This window comes from Dendropsophus ebraccatus, chromosome 12 (assembly GCF_027789765.1).
Source record: "Dendropsophus ebraccatus isolate aDenEbr1 chromosome 12, aDenEbr1.pat, whole genome shotgun sequence".
Lineage (NCBI taxonomy): Eukaryota > Metazoa > Chordata > Amphibia > Anura > Hylidae > Dendropsophus > Dendropsophus ebraccatus.
Genome location: NC_091465.1, coordinates 38,998,161 through 39,021,022, shown reverse-complemented (window position 1 = coordinate 39,021,022; position 22,862 = coordinate 38,998,161). Strand labels below are relative to the sequence as shown.

Sequence of the window (22,862 nt, the reverse complement as noted above, 5' to 3'; positions counted from 1 at the left end):
TGCCGTGGTAACACAGGTCGGGAATAGTAGGCAATCTGCCTGGAGCATTCCTAATGATGAGGAGGGACGGAGGGGTGGTGCAAAGTTAGGGCACAGATACGCCCATAGGGCACGGAGCTGCAATTTTAAAAGTAATCTTTTAGGAAAATAACTGCATCACCTGCCAAATGGACTGCAGGACAGATCTTGGATTAAAAGCAGCTATCCAAAGGTACAAGTGGTTTGGGGGGGTCAGATTGTACAGAGTCGCTTTAAACAGTCAGCCACCAGGTCTAGTACTGCCCAATCGACCACACCTCCTTAATAACACGGCATGTATATAAATAATTGTTTTATTAAAGAGACATAACTAAAAACATAAATAAAAAAAATTGAGTTTTTAAAATTATTTTAATAAAATAAAAATTTGTATGTATTTTTTTATATTAACGTGTACATGAAGCACCAATGGTGTACTCTTAAATAAACCATGAAATGATGTATACAGCGGCATGCCCACACACAGTACGATAGCAACATATGCTGAAAGCTTTATGGAGTGCACAATACAACTGTAAGCAAAAAAGGAGAAAAACAGTTGTCATACATTTGTTACAATGGCGGCCTATGGCAGACTGGAAGCGTCAAGATGAAAAGCAACCCAAAATCCCAAAAGTGATTTTCTACAAGCAGGGGGAAGGAATAGGAGATATAACAATTATATATATATATATATATATATATATATATATATATATATATATATATATGTAAAAAAAAAATGTCCGTTAAAGATAATGTTTTTACAGATCAGCTCTAACTTTTTACCACATACATTTGTTTGATGTGAATATTATTATCACATTATAGCGTAAACCATATTAAATACAGCTGCTGATCTATCTGATGTATATTGCAGTGATATGGCATTAAATGGGCGGTACCACTTTAAATGGAATGACATCATCAGGCTATCTTGGATGCCTAGCAACCAACCGGATTGGACCGGACCTTCATCTGGAGGATTTGTAGGAGTTGGACTGTAAGTATGCTTTCTCTCATTGACCCCTGTTTATTTTTGTTATTTTTCACACATTTTTACATTTTATTTTCCCATTTTCCCTATCTGATGTTTCTTCTGTTATTTTCAGGCGACGGATTTGTGAGGATTACGACAGACCAGGATCTACAGCGGACGGCGGAGAGGAGCGACGTGGATTGGACCCTTCCGAATATGGGCCAATCACTTATTTTACCAACTGTGAGTGACAATTTACCCTCCCATACAGAATTAGGGAGGGAGAGAGGGGATTTAGCTAATGTCACACTGTCCCTTAGTCCCCAGAATAATGCAGGCAATCGCAGCCTATCCCTGTGTACCCTGGGCTGTATAATACCTTATTATAGGTCACATATTCCCCAGCCTGCACCATTTCTGTAGATTATCCAACTGTCACTCCTCCATGTTCCTGCAGGGGACGGGGCTGAGCTGGAGCATGGGCAGCTGCTGGGTGGTGCAGGCTCCATGGCCGGGCTCATGCACTGTGTGTGTTATGTGCTCTTACCAGATATATATCCGCACAAGGAATAGATATAAAGGGAAAGCACATAGCAAACATGAGGCATGAACCTGGCCTAAGAGCTGATGCAGACTTACACTGTAGTAACATGGGATAATAGTATATCTGCATCAGGAGCTATAGGCTAAATACACAAACCATTTTTTAGGTGAAAAATTGTCTGCATTTTGATATTTGGAAGATCAAAATTATTATTTAAGGGCCCTAATTATCAAAATACAGCCATATTTCCACCTATACATAGCAGATTATCATTCCATGTAATAAATACAACGATCAGCTGATGACAACGATCATCGGCTGATCATTGATATAGGTTCTGACTTATTTTTGTCGGGCGCCAACCGCGCACCGCTACGTGTAATAGCGGTGCACGGGCGGCGACTAACGATATACATTACCCATCCACGTTCCAGGGCTGCGGTCTTCTTCTCCCCGGGTCCCGCGCGCTGTAACGTCAGAGTGGCCTTTCAGCTGACAGGCCGCCCAGCCAATCACAGGCCGCGGCGGTCCCGGCCTGTGATTGGCTGAGTGGCCTGTCAGCTAACAGGCCACTCTGACGTTACAGCGCGCGGGACCTGGGGAGAAGAACACCGCAGCAGCAGCCCTAGAGCGTGGATGGGTAATGTATATAGTTGTGCAAGGGCTGCAAGGACATCGGTAACAATGTCCTTGCAGCCCTTGTTTAACGATTATCGGGCCGTGTAATAGGCCCAGTAAACGAGCGGCGATCTAGCAGATCGCTGCTCGTTTACAGGTATTATCGGGCCCTGCTCGGCCCACGTAATACCACCCTATGTCTAAAACCGGCCGTGATAACATTGTCTATCTGTTGTTTGGGGACATCTGAAGTCATCACTACAGAGGACACTTTGTTCAAAAGAAAAAGGAAACACAAAAACCCGGTTTTATTTTGAGCAAGGAAGACTATTGTTAAAAGAAAATCACAAAGTACATCATATTTGTTACTGGTGTACAATAGCACAAGAAATGTGGTGACTACACTAAAATCCCACTTCTATCTGCCCTCATTACCATGTTACTATGAATTATTTGAGCTGTTTTCACCCCCAGTGTGGTTAAGGAAACCTTGTTGTGCAACTGTTCATGATACAAAAGTAAAGAAAAAATTGTTCGGCATTAAATTTACTTGAAAACAAAAATTGCTGTAGCAGCAAAAAGGATGAGATGTGAAAAATCTTACCAACATGCTACAAAAATCTGCACAAAATCTATAAAAAAGTTACTGTACCTTGTGGTGCGGATTTCACATCTACAACCGGTGAATTTTGGGGTCACATCTGCTGCGGATAACCCCCAATAGCTTCAGTGGGGAAGTAAAATACACAATGAGGATATGTTCACAAGCTGCAGATTTGCTGGGTATTTGCTGCAGATCAGTTGCTGAAAACGGACAAGGAAAGAGTATGTTCACAAGAGATATATGTGCTGCAGATTCTATGTGGTGTTCAGCTATTACTTTATATTCATTTTCAAGGTATTTAATCTGTAGCATAAAATGTACATGTGCGAGCAAGAAAGATACCTAGAACTTTGTAACGACCATAGTAAGTAACTCAGAGTGTAAATGATGCAAACTGCAATCCGATGCAGAGGATTAAAGCAAATTTACCACTGCTACATCGCTTTTTTGTTTTTTTAAATGAAAAGACTGGCGACAGCGAAGGGATGGCGACGCTGCACTCCTTTTTTGAACCGCCTCCTAGTTCCTGCGCAGGAGTGGACACAGACTGCATAGGGCCCCTGTGCAAAAAATGTGCCCCCCCCCCCCCCACAAAGCAAACCCTGCCACCACATTCCTGGCTGATCCCCATCCCCACACAAAACCCATCCTGGCTGCCCCCCTTCCCCACACACTACCCATCCTGGCTTCCCCCCCATCCCCACACACTACCCATCCTGGCTGCCCCCCTTCCCCACACACTACCCATCCTGGCTTCCCCCCATCCCCACACACTACCCATCCTGGCTGCCCCCCATCCCCACACACTACCCATCCTGGCTTCCCCCCATCCCCACACACTACCCATCCTGGCTGCCCCCCATCCCCACACACTACCCATCCTGGCTTCCCCCCATCCCCACACACTACCCATCCTGGCTGCCCCCCTTCCCCACACACTACCCATCCTGGCTTCCCCCCATCCCCACACACTACCCATCCTGGCTGCCCCCCTTCCCCACACAATACCTATCCTGGCTGCCCCCCATCCCCACACACAACACATCCTGGCTGCCCCCCTTCCCCACACAATACCTATCCTGGCTGCCCCCCATCCCCACACACAACCCATCATGGCTGCCCCCCTTCCCCACACAATACCCATCCTGGCTGCCCCCCTTACCCACACACTACCCACCTGGCTGCCCCTCATCCCCACTCAATACCCATCCTGGCTGCCCCCCATCGCCACACAATACCCATCCTGGCTCCCCCCCATCCCCACAAAATACTCATCCTGGCTGATCCCCATCCCCACAAAATACCCATCCTGGCTTACCCCCATCCCTACACACTACCCACCTGGCTGCCCCCCCCATCCCCACACAATACCCATCCTGGCTAATCCCCATCCCCACACAATACCCATCCTGGCTGATTCCCATGCCCACACAATACCCATCCTGGCTTCCCCCCATCCCTACTCAATTCCCATCCTTGCTGCCCCCCATCCTCACACAATACCCATCCTGTCTAATCCCCATCCCCACACAATACCCATCCTGGATGATCCCCATCCCCACACAATACCCATCCTGGATGATCCCCATCCCCACGCAATACCCATCCTGGCTGATCCCCATCCCCACACAATACCCATCTTGGCTGATCCCCACAAACAATAACCCACCTGGCCCCCAGTGGTCTTCAAGGTCAACAGGATGCCTAATGCCGTGATGGTCAATGTACGACTGCCACGTGACGTCTCTGGTGCGCGCGTCCCCAAGGCAGGGCAGGAGCGTGGCGCCGCTGCTGCTGGCCAAAGCTTGCATATCTAATAGACGAGTGCGGTATGTGGGACAGGTCGTGGCTGCTGGAATCTCAGCACTGGAGGGCTGCAGATGGCAGGGCATCTGATTAGGCGCCTGGTACATGGGTGGATGGACAATACATTGTAATGGGCAGGTCATGGTCACATGCTCCTTCATGTTGGCCATCTTATGGACAGAATCACCACAGGGCAGGGCAGCACAGCCTGGAGGAGGGGAGCCTGATTTTAGCTCTTTGAAGTACACAGGGAGCTGCTGTCAGTACCCTGAAATATTTTACTTAAAGTGGTGAACCCCTTTAAACAGTCAGAGTCCCTGATCAGAATGACTTAGAATGTACAACATTAGTCTGTATGTCTGATGCTAGAGCAATTGCAACCCCCCCACACACACACACTTCCCCACATGACATCCAGACACACACCACTCCACCTAACCCACCCACTAACCAACTTGACCAACACACACTACCCAACCTAACCCCTCCACACACTACCCCACCTGAGCCCCAAACCACACACACTACCCTAGCTGACCCACAAACACTACATCACCTGATCCCCCATACACACACTATCCCACCTGACCCCAACCCCATATACACTGCCCTGCCTGACCCTACAACACACACTACCCAACCTAACTGCCCACCCTCATCTACCTCATCTGACCTCCTCCAAACACACACTACTCCACCTGACCCACACATACACTACCCCACCTAACCTCTCCCACAAACACACTTCCCAACCTAAGCCCCCCACACACTACCTCACCTGAACCCCCACAAACTACCCCACCTTACTCCCCACACACACTACCCCACACTAACACACCTGACCACACCCACAAACACTACCCCACCTGCCCCAATAAACACACTACCCCACCCGCCCCCATAAACACACTACTCCACCTGACCCTTCCCACACACACTAACACACCCGACCCCCACACACTACCCCACCTAACGCCCCACACACTTCCCCACCTAACCCCCCACAAACACTAAACCACTTGACCCACACACACTACCCCACCTAACCTCCCCACACAACCACACCTGACCACACTTACAAACACAACCCCACTTGCCCCCATAAACACACTACACGACCTGACCCCCCACACACTACCCCACCTGAACCCCCAAACACACTAACCCACTTGACCTACACACACTGCCCCACCTAACCCCCACACACACTACCACACCTGACTACACCCACAAACACTACCCTACCTGCCCTCATAAACACACTATCGCACCTGACCCCCCCACACACTACCCCATCTGACCCCAACCCCACACACTACCCCGCCTGACCCTCCTATACACACACTTCTCAACCTACCCGCCCCCACAAACACACTACCTCACCTCACCCCTATGCCACATACACACTACCCCCGACCCCAATCCCAATCACACACCCCACCGGACCCCACACACACACACACTGCCTCACCTAAACCCCTACACAAACTACTCCACCTGAACCATCCCCACACACTGCCCCACCTGACCCCCCAAACACATACTAATCCTCCTGACCCCCCACACACACTACCTCACCTGACCCCCACCCATACACTAATCCACCTGACACACACACTACCCCACTTGACCACAACCCCATGCATACTTCCCGACCAGACCCCACTGAACAAACTACCCACCTGACCCTCACAAACACACACACACTACCCTACCTCGCCCCTCCCACAAACACACTACCCCACCAGACCCCCACACACAATACCCTACTTGACCCCCACACACACTCTACCACACCTGACCCCATCCCACACACACACACACTACCACACCTGACCAACCCCCACACACACTAGACTACCTGACCCCCCAAACAAACACTATCCTACCTGACCCCCCCACACACAAACTACCCTACCTGACCCCCCACACACACACTATGCCACCTGACCACCCCAAACACAAACTACCCCACCTGACCCCCCCACACACACACTACCCGACCTGACCCCCATCTCACACACACTACCCCACCTAACCCCCACACACTACCACACCTGACCCCCACCCCCCTCCCCACACACAACCCCACTTGACCCCCCACACACAAACTACCCCACCTGACCCCCACACACACACACACACACACTACCCCACGTGACACATACACTAACCTACTAGACCCCACACATACACATACTACCCCACCTAACCCCCCACACAAACTACCCGACTTAACCCCTCTCCACACACACTACCTCACCTGACCCCCAAAACATACAATACCCCACCTGACCCCAACTCCCCCAAACACACTGACATCTCACCCCTACCCCACACAGTACGTCTGACACGCTACCCCACCTAACCGCCCCCATAAACAAACTACCTCACCTGTCCATCACCCACACTATCCCACCTGACACACAGACACTACCCCACCTGACTCCAACTGCCCCCACACACTATCACATCTCACCTCCCCAACACACTACCAGGCCTGACCCTCCCACACACACACACTACCCCACCTAGCTGCCCCCACAAACACACTACCCCATCTGACTCCCCCCACACACATTAATCCACCTGACTCCACACACACACACATTACTCTACCTAACCACACCCTTAAAAACACTACCCCACCTAACCCCCCTGACACACACTACCCCACCTGACACACACACATACATTACCCCACCTCACCCCCCACCCCCGCACACACACATGCTACCACCCCTGAGACACACACACACAAAGATATCTATTTCACTACTTTCCATTTTTTTCTTTAACTTGATACTTAAAAAAGTGCTCAATACGCTCATATGTGAAAGGTGAAGGCTTCTTCCAGTAAAAGAGTGTATGAGATTACTCTCCAACTATTCTATACACATCCCTTTAGGATTGCCAGATAACTGGGCCACATAGGTTGGATATTAAGCAGTTCTGAACAGAAATGCTCAGTGTTGCACATGACATCACAAGAGCCACATCTGGCTCGCGAGCCATAGGTTCCCGTCCCCTGCCCTAAATAAATACAGACCTCCAGACCAGTTCTCCTAAACAAACACAAACTGCAGTCTTTCAAAATATACACAGGCTTCATACTCGGCCCCTAAATACAAACCCTTGATCAGACCCTCTAAATCAGGGGTACTCAACAACTTTTAGTGAAGGTCCACTTACCGGGGTCTATTGTCAGGTGAAGGTCCGAGCTGAACATCAGTAGGAAACGTGTTTTGTTACTTTTCACAAACGTTCAACTATTTACATACAGAATTGCTGCTTATTAGCGGGAAAACTGGCATTTTTTCTCTCTCACCAGCCCTTTGATATAAGGTACAAAGGGGGTGACTGCCCTGGTAGTATATAGCCCCCCCTGTTGCTCCCCTAGTAGTGTATAGCCCCCCTGTGTGGTCTCCCCCAGTAGTGTATAGCCCCCTGTTGCTCCCCCAGTAGTATATAGCCCCCCTGTGCGCTCTCTCCCAGTAGTGTATAGCCCCCTGTTGCCCCCCAGCAGTATATAGCCCCCCTGTTCACTCTCCCCCTGTAGTATATAGCCCCCTGTGAGCTCCCCCCAGTAGTATATAGCCCCCTGTGCTCTCCCCCTGTAGTATATAGCCCCCTGTGAGCTCCCCCCAGTAGTATTTAGCCCCCCTGTGAGCTCCCCCAGTAGTAAATAGCCCCCCTGTGAGCTCCCCCAAGTAGTATATAGCCCCCTGTGCTCTCCCCCTGTAGTATATAGCCCCCTGTGAGCTCCCCCCAGTAGTATTTAGCCCCCCTGTGAGCTCCCCCCAGTAGTAAATAGCCCCCCTGTGAGCTCCCCCCAGTAGTAAATAGCCCCCCTGTGAGCTCCCCCAGTAGTATATAGCCCCCCTGTGTGGTCTCCCCCAGTAGTAAATAGCCCCCCTGTGAGCTCCCCCCAGTAGTATATAGCCCCCCTGTGTGGTCTCCCCCAGTAGTATATAGCCCCCCTGTGAACTCCCCCAGTAGTATATAGCCCCCCTGTGCTCTCCCCCTGTAGTAAATAGCCCCCTTGTGAGCTACCCTCAGTAGTATATAGCCCCCCTGTGCTCTCCCCCTGTAGTATATAGCCTCCTGTGAGTTCCCCCCAGTAGTATATAGCCACCCTGTGCTCTCCCCCTGTAGTATATAGCCCCCTAAGAGCTCCCCCCAGTAGTATATAGCCCCCTGTAGTGTATAGCCCCTTGTGAGCTCCCCCCAGTAGTATATAGCCCCCCTGTGAGGTCCCCTCAGTAGTATATAAAGGCCCCCTGTTCTCTCCCCCTGTGAGCTCCCCCCAGTAGTATATAGCCCCCCGTGCTTTCCCCCTGTAGTATATAGCCCCCTGTGATCTCCCCCCAGTAGTATATAGCCCCCTGTGCTCTCCCCCTGTAGTATATAGCCCCCTGTGAGGTCCCCCAGTAGTATATAGCCCCCCTGTGATCTCCCCCCAGTAGTATATAGCCCCCTGTGCTCTCCCCTGTAGTATATAGCCCCCTGTGAGCTCCCCCCAGTAGTATGTAGCCCCTGTGCTCTCCCCCTGTAGTATATAGCCCCCTGTGCTCTCCCCCTGTAGTATATAGCCCCCCTGTGTGCTCTTCCCTTATAGATGGCCCCCAGACAAAAAAAAAACCAAAAACAAACCACAACTCACCTATCACCTCGCTCCCCCGCTGCGCCTGTCTTCTTCTCTTCTCCTGTCATTCCGGCCCCCGGCTGATACGCGCTATGTTGACCAGTGACCTCAGTGTACGCCACTGGCCGGCACTTCCGGGAAGGACAGGCCGGCGGCGTACGCTGAGGTCTTTGGTGCGCGCTCTGCTGGGGAATCCCCGGGACATCCCTACATAGCGCATATCAGTCGGGGGCCGGACCGACACTGCCCCCAGCCCCACAGGCGTACTGAAATCTAAGGACAGTACGCCTATGGGGCGGGAGGCAGTGCGGTGGGGAGCGGGACCTCCTAACCGTCCCGGATCCGGTCCGTCCCGGGTGGTTAGGAGGTCTGACCAGGGGTCCGGACAGCTGGCCATCCACCAGTTGAGGACCCCTGCTCTAAATAAATACAGACATTGGACCCTTAAATATAGACTAAACAAACCCCCAGCATTTCTGCAGACTGACCCTAGAACAAACTATTTGAAAGAATAGAAATGCTAGACGCTTAAATACTGACCTCTCACCAGACCCGCTAAATAATTACAAATCCACAGAGCACATACATCTATATACAGACCACACTAGAACAAATAAGAAACACAGATCTAAGATTTAAGGCCGCATTACACAATATTGATGAGGAAGTGAGCGCTGACCTGTCAGCTCAGCACTCGCTTCCTGAGGACGCTGTGGACGCAGCGAAACATGTTGAAGGAGCTATAGGCAGATTTTAAATAGCAACAGCACCCTGCTCCACCATATTCTGTGACATAGACATGGTTTGGTCCCACTGCATATGGTTTATACGGTAGCAGTTCAACTGTTGTGTTTTTACCACTGTCTTTCTACCACTTCATACACAGATTTTATTCACATGTAAGATTAAAAGTTATATTTTAGCTGGGTCCCATTAAAGGGGGTGTTTGTTCCCAGGCATTCAGCCTGAGGGATTGGGAGTATATTACAGTCAGTGGTCAGTTGTCAGAATTCAAAAGTCAATTCTTAGTGGTTAGTATTCAGAAGTCAAAAGTCAGAGGTCAGTTGTAAGTAGTCCAAAGTCACTAGTCAGTTATTAGAAGTCACTAGTCAGAAGTCAGTTTTCAGTAGTCAGAATTCAGTTGTCAGTGGTCAATAGTGAGTTCTCGGAAGTCAGTTTTTAGTTGTCAGAAGTCAGTAGTCAAAGGTAAGGTCAGAAGTCAATGGTCAATTGTCAGTAAAAAGAAGTAAAATGTCATTAGTCAGAAAACAAAAGTCAGTGGTCAGTAGCTAAAAGTTAGTTATCAGAAGACAGCTGTCAGTGGTCAGTAGTCAAAAGTCAGTAATCAGAGGTCAGAAGTCAGTTGTAAGAAGTCAGTTGCCAGAAGTCAGTAGTCAGAGTCTAAGTCAGTGTTCAGAAGTTAGTAGTTAGAAGTCATTTGTGTCAGTATTCAAAAGTCAGTTGTCGGTAATCAGAAGTGGTCATTATTAAAAAGTCAGTAGTCAGAAGTGGTCATTAGTCAGAAGTTAGTAGTCAAAACTCAGTTGTTAGTGGTGAGAATTAAAAAGTCAGTAGTCAGAGGTCAGAAGTCAATGGTAAGTTGTCAGTAGGCGGAAGTCTGTGGCCAGTGGTCAGTAGTCATGAGCCATTAATTAGTGGTCAGTAGTCATAAGTCAGTAGTCAAGTCATTTGTCAGGTCAGAAGTCAATGGTCAGTAGTCATAAGTCTTTTGTCAGTGGTCAGTAGTCAAAAGTCAGTTGTCAGTAGTCAGAATTCAGTTGTAAGAACTCAGTAGTCAGCTGTCAGTGTTCAGATGTAAGTAGGTGCAAGTCCTCTGTGTACACTGCATTTTGTTATCTTTAAAGTTTTTAAAACCCTTTGATGATCTCTGTCTAGTGCGTATATAAGTCTGTTTATTCAGTTTTGTAAAACATCATGTCCGACAATAAAATATACTCAGCCTCTATACCTCAGTCACTCTTGCAATCCTAGAAGGTTGCATACACTTTAGACTGGGAAACTAGTAGTATTAACTACTTGGGAATTCAGGTCACCACCTCGCATAAAACTCTATACAAGGAAAATTACTTAACTTTACTGATATCCCTCCAAAAAGAATTAGACCGTTACAACAAGATGGAAATATCCTGGACTGGGCGTATACCGTCCTTTAAGATGATGGTACTACCTAAGTTACTATACTTGTATAGAACCCTTCCCATAAGTGTATCACTTTCCTTAAACTTTATTATTCAAATTTATATGGCAAGGTAAGAAGCCGTGGGTGCTGCATAGTCTCACAGTTACGTTCCTTACAAAGGTGGGATTAGCCGGGTGGTCACAATGTCGTTACTGTTTACAGGGCTCCTCCTGAGATTATGTCCTTTTCACCCCCCTGACGCTTTTGAGCGATACCTGTGTAGATTTGTCCGTTTCCTCCTGGCTCTCTAAATGGATTCTGACAGTGGGCCAATTACTTGTGGAGGGTCGCCTGAAACCCTTCTATGATCTACACTCTAAATATCTCTTAGAATCTGGTGAATTACAATATTTAAGTACCTACATGTACTCCATTTCCTCCAAGCCCACGGCCTGCCCTGCCTCAAATGCGACTCTGCCCTATTTGTCTATTTTTCAACAACTATGAAGGGCCAATTTATGACCTCTTGGACTCGTCTGGACTGGGATTTGGAGTTAGGTATAACCATTGAGACCAAAGATTTGGTCACGGCAATTAAACATACAATTGCCTCCTTAGCTAGTATCTCCCATGTTGAAGCTGCCACCAAGACTATGCTGCGGTGGTATTACACCCCATTCTGATTGCCCCAAATATTCCCGTCTTGCTCAGCCCACTGCTGGAGAAACTGCAGAACACAAGGCTCCTTACTCCTTATTTTATGGTCATGCCCTATACTTGCTCCGTACTGGAGGCTGTTGGTGGCATGCTTAGGTGTCTGGGGTCATTATACAACTGACGCCTCAAATAGCCTTATTACAACTTGGACTACACACAGTCCTTCCACGCTAGAGGACACTGCTCTGCAAGCTACTTGTTATTGTGAAACTGATACTTACCAGGCAGTGGAACAGTTGCTGGCTCCGGGGCTGAAGGAATTGACTAGCACTATACAGCAACATTATTCAGATGAAGAGATCATTGCTATTGGGGGTGGTCGGAGTGAGAATTTCTAATCTATGTGGGGAGCATGGAAGGACTATCAACGGCTGCAGCAAAATGTACAGAGACTCTGATATTGCCACAAGGAGAGTATATGCCGAGACAGTTGGGTGACACGAGATTGCTTAGTAGACAGCTTGCCACTAATGTAACAAAATAACCCTTCGGTGGGGAGCTTATTTGTACTATTGCACTGCTCCCCAGAGATTTCTTTGGATACTGTTGTTATACTGTATTTGTTGTTAACTTTTGTCCTTGATTACTGTGTTCACACCACACAGTTGTCTGTTTTATATCTTGTAAAACCTTAATAAAAACTGATTAAACCATAAAATGTATAGCCTGATTTCTTCACTATTCTACTGCTTTCTATGGCTAACGCGGCACAACATTATTCTACTTTAAAGGGAACCTGTCACCCAGGGCACCCCCCCCAAACCCACCACACCCCTGGACAGGGACTTGCATACATATCCGCTCCTGAATGTCCAGCTCCCAATGCTGTTCTTGCTGCAGAGATCTGGCCGCCGACTGATCTGTACGCACAATATGCATATGAACAGAGATGAGTTTGATGGCTATAGAAAATCACTGGAGCATATTGAGTACACAGATTAGTCGGCGGCCAGATCTAAGTGGCGCATCCGGCAGGGCACCAGAAGTGGGACACGCAGGAGCGGGTATGTATGTGAGGCCCTGTCTGAAGGTGGGGTGGGCGGGTGCCCGTGGTGACAGGTTGCCTTTAAAGCGTAACTGTCATTTCAGGGCCATTTTTTTGAAAACATTAAATATCAACAGTTCAAGCGATTTTAAGAAACAATGTAATAGGTTTTATAAGCCAAAAGAGTTTCCGTCTGGACTGAAAAAGCAATCTCCCAGCCTCCCCCCTCACTTCAGATGAAGCAGGATTTCTGTGTCCATTATGTGGCTATGGAGAGGGGAGGGGCTGTTAGGAGTGACTGAGCACGGAGCAGTCCTGCACAGCACAACACCCTGCAATCTTCTCTCAGTAAGTTCATAGATAAGCACTGACCTTTCTGACCCCAGAATCCTGCGGTTTAGGTGCCCAGACAATCTACAAACAGCTGACCTTCATGTCACCTCTTCCTGCGCCCTCATCTCCCTCGGCCCCTCCCCCCTCCATAAGGATAGAATGGGAGAGCAGAGCCCGTCTTCAATGGCTTCTCTGTAATGAAGACGTGTTTGCCTGATAATGCACAGATAAGAAGTCAGGGGGGGGAGGCTGGGAGATTGCTTCTTGAGTACAGAAGGAGGCTTTTTTGGCTGATAAAACCTATTAGGGTGCGTTCACACCTACAGAATCTGCAGCAGATTTGATGCTTTGTTCAGTTATTTAAATGAAATCTGCTGCAGAAAATCAGCTGCAGATCCTGTAGGTGTGAACGCACCATTACAGAGTTTCTTAAAATCACTTATACTACTGATTTCTGCAATAAAAAAAATATGACAGTTACGCTTTAAGGCTATGCTCACACGCTGTAAAAGCAATGGCCATTCCGCATGATCAATTAATTTGGGCTGTAGGTTGTGTTAAACAATGGTCGTTCACGCGGAATGGACATTGTTTATACAGCGTGTGAACATAGCCATAAACTAATACACATAGAGCACAGCACCTCCTGGCAGGAGAACCTGATGCATTAGCATGGGATCTAATATTGTATAGTCTCCTGCCCAGAACAATAGCCCAATATTCATCCATAATAAAAAAAAATAATTCACAGGATGGTGTACAAAAATTAATATGTAACTTTTCATAAAATATTTAAAAAGAGAATACTCCCCACATATAACACAGAAAACACACATAAGTGGCTCTCAGCCACTCAAGGTAATCAACAACCGCACACCGTAAATGATATATTAGAGAGAAACAAATGTCTCACCTATCCAGATGTCCTGTTGGCAATATTCAACACGGTGGAAGTGTAGAGGTGGTGTTGGTTGGTGTCTGAGGTGTAGGGATCCTCTGACCCTAATATACCCTAGCTAGGGTTATGGGCCAGACAACCCCTTACTCACACAGAGGACAGCAAAGCGCTCATCCTAGAAAAGGCAACCCCTCCCCTGAACTTCCTCTTTGTGCAATGCCCTAAAGATTCCCTACCTAGTGTGTGGATCCCTCACCCTCCGTCGCCTTTCTGCTGGGTTACATTGACAGATAGCCATTGTGTCGATTAGGATCCAGCGATCCATAGACGACAGATGGGTAGCCTCTGCCACTGCAGGGTTATCATTATTACCCCAAATGGGACGCGGTAACCATACCTGCGCCATACATGATCACTATATGTTCCCTTTACGTAGTGTTGTCCCTGGTAACCCAGCAGAAATGCATCAGAGGGTGAGGGACCCACACAATAGATAGGAAATCTTTAGGGCATTGCACAAGGAGGTACTTCAGAGCAGGGGCCGTCCTTTGTAGAACGAATGCCCCGCTGTTCCCTGTGCAAGTAGGAGTAGTCTGGCCTATAACCCTGGCTAGGGTATATTAGGGTCAGAGGGTCCATTCACCTCAGACACAGGACCAACACCACCTCTACACTCCCACCGTGTTGAATATTGCCAACAGGACATCTGGATAGGTGAGACATTTGTTTCTCCCGAATATATCATTCACGGAGTGCAGTTGTTGGTTACCTTGAGTGGCTGGGTGCCACTTATGTGTGTTTTCTGTGTTATATGTGGTGAATATTTTCCTTTTAAATAATTTATGAAAGTTACGTATTAATTGTTATAACACCTCCTGTGAATTTAGCCTAATCTGGCCAATAGAATCGAATAGAATACAATCCAATAGATTAGATGGGCAGAGAAGGACATATGATGATCAGCAGATAACAGTTTTTTTTCTTACATTTACACGTTCCAGCATCTGTATATCCCACCTTAAAGGAGAAGTCAGTCGAAAATTTTTATTGAAGTATTGTATTACCCCCCAAAAGTTATACAAATCACCATTATACAATTATTACAGGAAATGCCTATAAAGTGCTATTTTCCCAGCACTTACTACTGCATCAAGGCTTCACTTCCTGGATAACATGGTGATGTCACTCCCTTGATAACATGGTGATGTCACTTCCTGGATAACATGGTGATGTCACGACCCGACTCCCAGAGCTTTGGGGCTGTGGCTGCTGGAGAGGATGATGGCAGAGGGACACTGAGGGACACAGGGCACTGGAAGGACACTGAGCATCCCTCTGCTATCATCCTCTCCAGCAGCCACAGCCCGCTCAGCTCTGGGAGTCGGGTCGTGACATCACCATTTTATCCAGAAAGTGAAGTCTTGATGCAGTAGGCAGTGCAGGGAAAAAAATCACTTTATGTGCATTTCCGGTAATAAGTGTATATTGGTGATTTGTTTAACCTTTAGGGGGCAATACAATACTTTAATAAAAAATGTTCGTCGGACTTCTCCTTTAATCCAGAAGACAAAAGAGCTGACAGTAGATTAGATGCTCTATACCAATATCCCCAGCCATGTGTTCCTATACTCTGCTTACTCTCTGTATTTGCTATTTCAGGCCACAGGACAAGGAAACCTGATGGGTGAGTTCTGCTATTTTCTTACACCATCTCCATGGATTTCATGTACATCACCTTTTACAGACACATGCATCTCATTACATATTGCAGAGTCCCCCAGACGCTGTACGATGCGACTGTGTTATGTAGTGTACATCATTCCAACATGAAGAGTGACTTTTTATTTAATTCCTATATTATATAATAATGATAATGATAATAATGATGATAATAATAATAATAATAATAATAATAATAATAATAATAATGTTTGTCTCTTTTTTTTCAGCTAGGAGACCAGCAACCAGGTTAGTAAATATTTACTACAAACATATAATAATAATGATAATAATACTTTATTTGTATAGCGCCAACTCATTCTGTAGCACTTTACCCAGCTTTTCCTTAAGTGTTGGATAGAGTATATTGTCAGTGTCTGTAGCCACATGTCCATAGACCCATCAGAGGGACCTTCTCCTATCAGACATCTGACCAGGATACATTAGGTCTAGAGATGAGCGAACCTCAAGCATGTGGAAAACATGGATATAGTCATTGGCTGTATCCATGTTTTCCAGACAACCTTAGAGCTATATCCAAGTTCAGCAGCCACCGCTAATCAAATGCTGATCGTTCGGGTTCGGATCAACTCGAACCCGAACCCGGTTCGCTCATCTCTAGTTAGGACCCACCCCACAGCTCCAGCTGGATGTGAAAGAGCAACCAACACAAAACACAGTGTAACTTCAGCCTCATAGACAACAATCACATTTGCAGAATTGCTGAGAGGATCTCAGTATAGAAACTGTATTTCCTCTAGATGGTAGAAAACTGCTGTAATAGTGTAGATGGACGTCTATTGTTATTGGGTTCTCACTACCTTCTCTACTCTGCAACTAACAGGACCGAAGATACCGAGGACGACGGACCGGACTTCGAGTAAGTACAGTACATCATTGAAAAGAATTAAGCCATTGAAGGTGATTTATCGCCTTCAAATAAAATGGGGGAAATTTATAAAGAGAGTAGTCCTGGGTTTATTACAGAGTCACAAAGTTATGTGCAATCGCTTGTTTGCTCAAAAATTTGCGACTTTTAGATTCTGTTCCAGCAGCATGAAATCGTATATCTATAGCTAGTCTTAGGATTATTTATTACATATCACGTCCTGCAGAAATGTGCAGCACCTGCAGGAGTGACTGTTACCCCTGATAATATGTCTTATTTCTATGTATTTCTTCTTTCATAATAGGTGGATGATGCTGGTGAAGTACGCGCCAAGAGCGTTCAGGTATCTATCACAACACTTTTCTTTTCTTGGGGGGAAAGGGTAAAAGGACATCGGAATTTTGTGGGATATGAGTCAATTTTAAAAAGAAACATCACGTTCATGCTGCCCGAACTATGACTCATCTGGGCAGGATCCACATGTTTCTCCGCTGATTGATAGATCTTTTCCTGTTTGGGTAGAAGGAGAGATCCATCAATCGCGGCTCATGGGCAGAGAGAAGCCACTGGGGGTCACCACTATAATTTCTGGTACAAGCAGCATAAATGTGATGACGGGTTCCCTTTAATACTTTATGGAAATGTAAGAGAAATAAATCCTGGGGCTGAAGCTCATATTTTATTGACACTTTGTAATAGATGAGATTTTCTGTAAATTTTTAACAGGGCCTAGTGACACCAATCCTAATCTAAGTCTACATCTTTATTGTTACAGTGAGGGCAGATTCCCACGGAACCAATGGCGCCCCAGTCTGGAGACCATTTGGTAAGTATGAAGAAGGAGCAGAGCTGAAATCATACTGCTGCAGTCATTATAATGCTCCATTAGTCCTTTATGCTAGCTTCACTGTTTTGCTTCATAAGTTCCCCGTCCAAGTCTAATCATATATCACATTACTATATATCAGCTGTTTTATATTGTATATCCAGGGAAGTTGATGAAGAGGAAGAGGAGGACATCGACGCCATCCCAAGGTGAGTGATAAAAGGCAATGACTTTATGTGGTTATATACCTTCAATATTTGATAGCCGAATGATCGTTTAGTGTCCGGTTTTCCCTGATATGTCCCTATAGCGCAACAAACGCCTCAGCCTATGGATTAAACTAAAAATTACAAAACAACAGCGCAAAGGATGAAGGAACCTACCTTTATCCTCAGCGCCCTTTGCACTATAGTAGTGTATGTGAATGTCTATTGTTCTTGGGTTCTCAATATCTTTTCTATTCTGCAACTAACAGGACCGAAGACGCAGAGGAGGACGGAGACGGCGACCTGGATGGGTAAGTACATCAGTGTAAAATAATAACATCAGTTAAAAAACGTTTCCTGCTTTAAAAAAGAGGTTATGAGAACACAATTTTTAAAGGGAATGAATGGGCCTAATAGGGTTGATTTGGTTCCCTGGAACACAGTATGCTGTGCGGCTCGCGGTTCATATCACCAGCGGCTGCAGCAGCTTTACACCCGAGAAAATGAAGTTTAATCCCCCACGCACGTGGCAGGGAGAGGGGCAACAGTTAGTCATCTGGGCGGCTCCCCACACGTGTCTATTCACCGCTCTCTCCCTGACAGCGTGCTCGGCGGGATGTGTGACAGGCAGAGAGGCCTGTTACTGGTGCCTCTCCCTGTCAATCATCCCTGCAGGGCGCGCTCACAGGCGTGCCGTGACCGCAGAAGTGACTACCTGCCACGTGCTGGGGGATTAAACTTCATTTTCTCGGATATAAAGCTGCTGCTGAAGCCGCGACCGATATGTGCCGCACAGGAGCTTTATACTGTGCTCCAATTGAGCTGATTCCCTTTAAAGGGGTTATCCAGTGCAACAAAACGTGGCCACTTTCTCCCAGAGGCAGCACCACTCTTGTCAGCAATTTGTGTGTACGTTTTGCAACTTGGTTCCATTGAAGTGAATGGAGTTTAATTGCAAACCACACCTGAACTGAACCTCAACCTAAGACAAGAGTCATGTTGTCTCTGAAAGAAAATGGACATGTTTTTGTAGCACTGGATAATCCCTTTAAGTTAAAAAAATGTGTTGAGCAGCATAAAATCTTAGATTAAAGGTTCCCTTTAATACATTAGGGTAAATTAAGAGGAATAAATCCTGGTGTTTAAGGTCATATTTTATTGACACAGTCACAGTGTCAACAATCCTAACCACAGCCATGTTTATTGTTACAGAGACTACGACTACCCAAAACATCAGGAGAGTCCCAGTCTGGACACCATACTGTAAGTATGAAGAAGGAACAGAGCTGTAATCATGCTGCTGCAGTCCGTCCATGGGTAGATGTAATAAGTATATTATGCTAAATCACTTTTTTGCCTTATAAACTCCCCATACAAGTCTCTATTTAATCAAATATCCATATTAACTATATATCTGTATATGAGCTGTTTTATATTACATATACAGGGAAGTCGATGAAGTGGAAGCAGAGGAGGACATCGACGCCACCCCAGGGTGAGTGATAAAAGGCAATGACTTTATGTGGTCATATACCTTCAACTAGGGCTGGGCGATTAATCAAATTAATTCCATTAATTCGCCCAGAATTTGAGAATCAAATAGATTTTTTTTGAAAATCGATTTTCAAAAAAATAAATTACTAGATGCGGGCGCGCGCGGGCTGTTCGTATCCTCCAGCTACTGAAACAGAGCCAGAGGAGCGAGAGGTCCCCGGAGGAGGCTGCAGATATTGAAGCATCGGGTAATAGTGTCACTGCAGGTGCTGGAGCTGTACCGCAGCTGTACCGGGTCCGCTGCGGGGAGTGTGGGCGGGAGGAAAACGCAAGTGCCGGCGGTTAGCTCCCGGGCAGAGGGGGTACACCAGGTATGTTCCCTCCTGCCCCAGTCTGCCCCATGCTCCCCCCGATCTGCCCCATGCTTGTCCCCCCCACTGTGCCTCATGCTCTCCCCTTTCCAGTGTGCCCTATGCTCTCCCCCCTCCAGTGTGCCCCATGCTTCTCCCCCCCAGTGTGCCCCGTGCTTGTCCCCCCCCACTGTGCCCCATGCTCTCCCCCCTCCAGTGTGCCCCATGCTCTCCCCCTCCAGTGTGCCCTATGCTCTCCCCCTCCAGTGTGCCCCATGCTCTCCCCCCTCCAGTGTGCCCAATACTCTCCCCCCTCCAGTGTGCCCCATGCTCTCCCCCCTCCAGTTTGCCCCATGCTCTCCCCTCTCCAGTGTGCCCCATGCTTGTCCCCCTCAGTGTGCTCCATGCTCTCCCCCCTCCAGTGTGCCCCATGCTTGTCCCCCCAGTGTGCCCCATGCTGTCTCCCCCCTCCAGTGTGCCCCATGCTCTCCCCCCTCCTGTGTGCCCCATGCTTGTCCCCCAGTGTGCCCCATGCTCTCTCCCCCCTCCAGTGTGCCCCATGCTCTCCCCCCTCCAGTGTGCCCCATGCTCTCCCCTCTCCAGTGTGCCCCATGCTTGCCCCCCCCTCATCTGTTCCTGTACTACTACTACTACACCCCTCATCTTTACCTGTACTACTACTACATCCCTCATCTTTACCTGTACTACTACTGCACCCCTCATCTGTTCCTGTACTACTACTACACCCCTCATCGTTACCTGTACTACTACTACACCCCTCAACTATACCTGTACTACTAATCCCCTCATCTGTTCCTGTACTACTAATACACCCCTCATCTATACCTCCACTACCACACCTCTCATCTTTACCTGTACTACTACACCCCTTATCCACTATGCCTCCACTACTACTCCCTACCTAGATGGAGGCACAAAGAAGATCTCCTATACTATATGGGGGCACAAAGTGGCACATATATGGAAAAACTACTTATATGGGGCACACAATGGGCTTGTCTACTACATGGTGGCACAGGGGGAGCACTGTTACACTGGGAAGCAATACAGTCTCAAACGCAATTAAAATAGTATCTGACGCTGCAGGGAAAAAAAATTCTGTTTATTTAGCAAAAAGAAAAAAATCAGGAATCGTCCAAAAATTTCAGAAAATCGAGATTTTATTTTTTGGCAATATCGCCCAGCCCTACCTTCAGCATATGACAGCTGAATGATCATTTAGCCTCCGGATTTCTCAGCATCTAACCTGCTGATATGTCCCTATAGCGCACAGGGTGCTGAGGATGAAGGTAAGTTTCCTATCTTCATCCTGGGCGCCATTTTCATGTACTTTATTGTTTAATTCTTATGATAATGTGGATGTTTGGTGCACTGACGGTGGGACTACCACTCTGCACCGATCCGCTCCAGCTGGCCTGCCCTTCCCTCCTAATGAATATTTGTCCAGCGCTCTGTGGTGACATCACTCCGGTGCTCATCACTACAAAGCACTGGACGAATATCCATTATAAGGGACAGGAGTGATTGGTGGATTGGAGGAGTGAGAGTGGTAGTCCCGCCCCCAATGCACCAAACGCCTCATTAGCCTATGGATTAAACTACAAATTACAGAAAAACGGTGCAGAGAATGAAGGTAAGAGACCTACCTTTATCCTCAGCGCCCTGTGCACTATAGTAATGTATATGAATCTCTATTGTTGTTGGGTTCTCAATATCTTTTCTATTCTGCAACTAATAGGACCGAAGACGCAGAGGAGGAAGGAGACGATGACCTGGATAGGTAAGTACATCAGTGTGAAATAATAACTGCAGCAAACAGACGTTTTTTGCTTAAAAAAGACTTTGTGAGAACACACCATTTAAAGGGAATTAATCAGCATTAGGTTCTCTGAAACACAGTATGAAGCCCCTGTGCAGCTTGCAGCACGTATTGGTCATGGCTTCAGCAGAAGCAGCAGCAGCTTTATATCTAAGAAAATGAAGTGTAATCCCCACGCACACGGCAGGCAGTCATCTGGGCGGCTTACCACCTGTGACTATTCACCGCTCTCTCCCTGACAGCGGGCTTGGTGGGATGAGTGACAGGCAGAGAGCGATAACTAAACACAGGTCTGGATCCGCCCAGATGGCTACCTGCAACGCAAGGGGGTTATCCAGTGCAACGAAAACATGGCCACGTTCTCCCAGAGGCAGCACCACTCTTGTCTCCAGTTTGGGTGCAGATTTTGCATCTTGGTTCCATTGAAGTGAATGAAGATTAACTGCAAACCACACCTGAGCTGGGGACATGAGTCGTGTTGTCTCTGGAAGAAAGTGGACATGTTTTTGTAGCACTGGATAATCCCTTTAAGTTAAAAAATGTGTGATGTAGCATAAAATCTTAGATTAAAGGTTCCCTTTAATACATTATGGTAATTTTAGGCCCCGTTCCCACTGAGCCTCCCGCTCATAATGGGAGTCTATGGGAGGCGCGCGCTCCTGCTCTCCCCGCGCTGAAGAATGAACATGTTTATTCTTCAGCACGGATAGAGCATGAGCGTGCACCTCCCATAGACTCCCATTATGAGCGGGAGGCTAATGGCATTCCGCGGCGGACAATTCCGCCACGGAATTCCGCTAGTTTTGCTCAGTGGGAACGGGGCCTAAGAGGAATAAATCCTGGTGTTTAAGGTCATATTTTATTAACACAGTCACAGGGTCAACAATCCTAACCAAAGCCATGTTTATTGTTACAGAGACTACGACTGCCCGAAACATCAGGAGAGTCCTAGTCTGGAGACCATCTTGTAAGTATGAAGAAGGAGCAGAACTGAAATCATACTGCTGCAGACCATGGGTAGATGTAATAAGTATATTATGCTTTGTAACTTTTTCCCTTATAAACTCCCCACACAAGTCTCTATTTAATCACATGTCCATATTAACTATATATATCTGTATATGAGCTGTTTTATATTACATATACAGGGAAGTTGATGAAGTGGAAGAAGAGGATGACACCAACGCCAAACCAGGGTGAGTGATAAAAGGCAATGACTTTACGTGGTCATATACCTTCAATATATGACAG

At 47.1% G+C, this 22,862-nt stretch overlaps 1 protein-coding gene across 1 annotated transcript; it reads left to right on the top strand.

Moving 5' to 3' along the window:
• Window positions 1–964: 964 nt before the first annotated feature.
• Window positions 965–22,811, top strand: LOC138768700 (uncharacterized). Its single transcript, XM_069946653.1, has 14 exons — window positions 965–1,021; window positions 1,131–1,240; window positions 15,947–15,971; window positions 16,237–16,255; window positions 16,851–16,886; window positions 17,200–17,238; window positions 17,671–17,721; window positions 17,886–17,930; window positions 18,197–18,238; window positions 19,140–19,190; window positions 19,375–19,422; window positions 21,531–21,572; window positions 22,528–22,578; window positions 22,760–22,811. The coding sequence occupies exons 2-14, from the start codon at window positions 1,214–1,216 to the stop codon at window positions 22,809–22,811; spliced, it is 528 nt and encodes a 175-aa protein (XP_069802754.1). The 5' UTR covers window positions 965–1,021; window positions 1,131–1,213.
• The last annotated feature ends 51 nt before the right edge of the window (window positions 22,812–22,862 follow it).

Coding starts and splice junctions, on each gene's coding strand:
- LOC138768700 (XM_069946653.1), top strand. CDS start 1,214: ATGGGCCAATCACTTATTTTACCAACT. Junction 19,191..19,374: donor CCCAGTCTGGACACCATACT/GTAAGTATGAAG, acceptor TTACATATACAG/GGAAGTCGATGAAGTGGAAG. Junction 19,423..21,530: donor GACATCGACGCCACCCCAGG/GTGAGTGATAAA, acceptor TGCAACTAATAG/GACCGAAGACGCAGAGGAGG.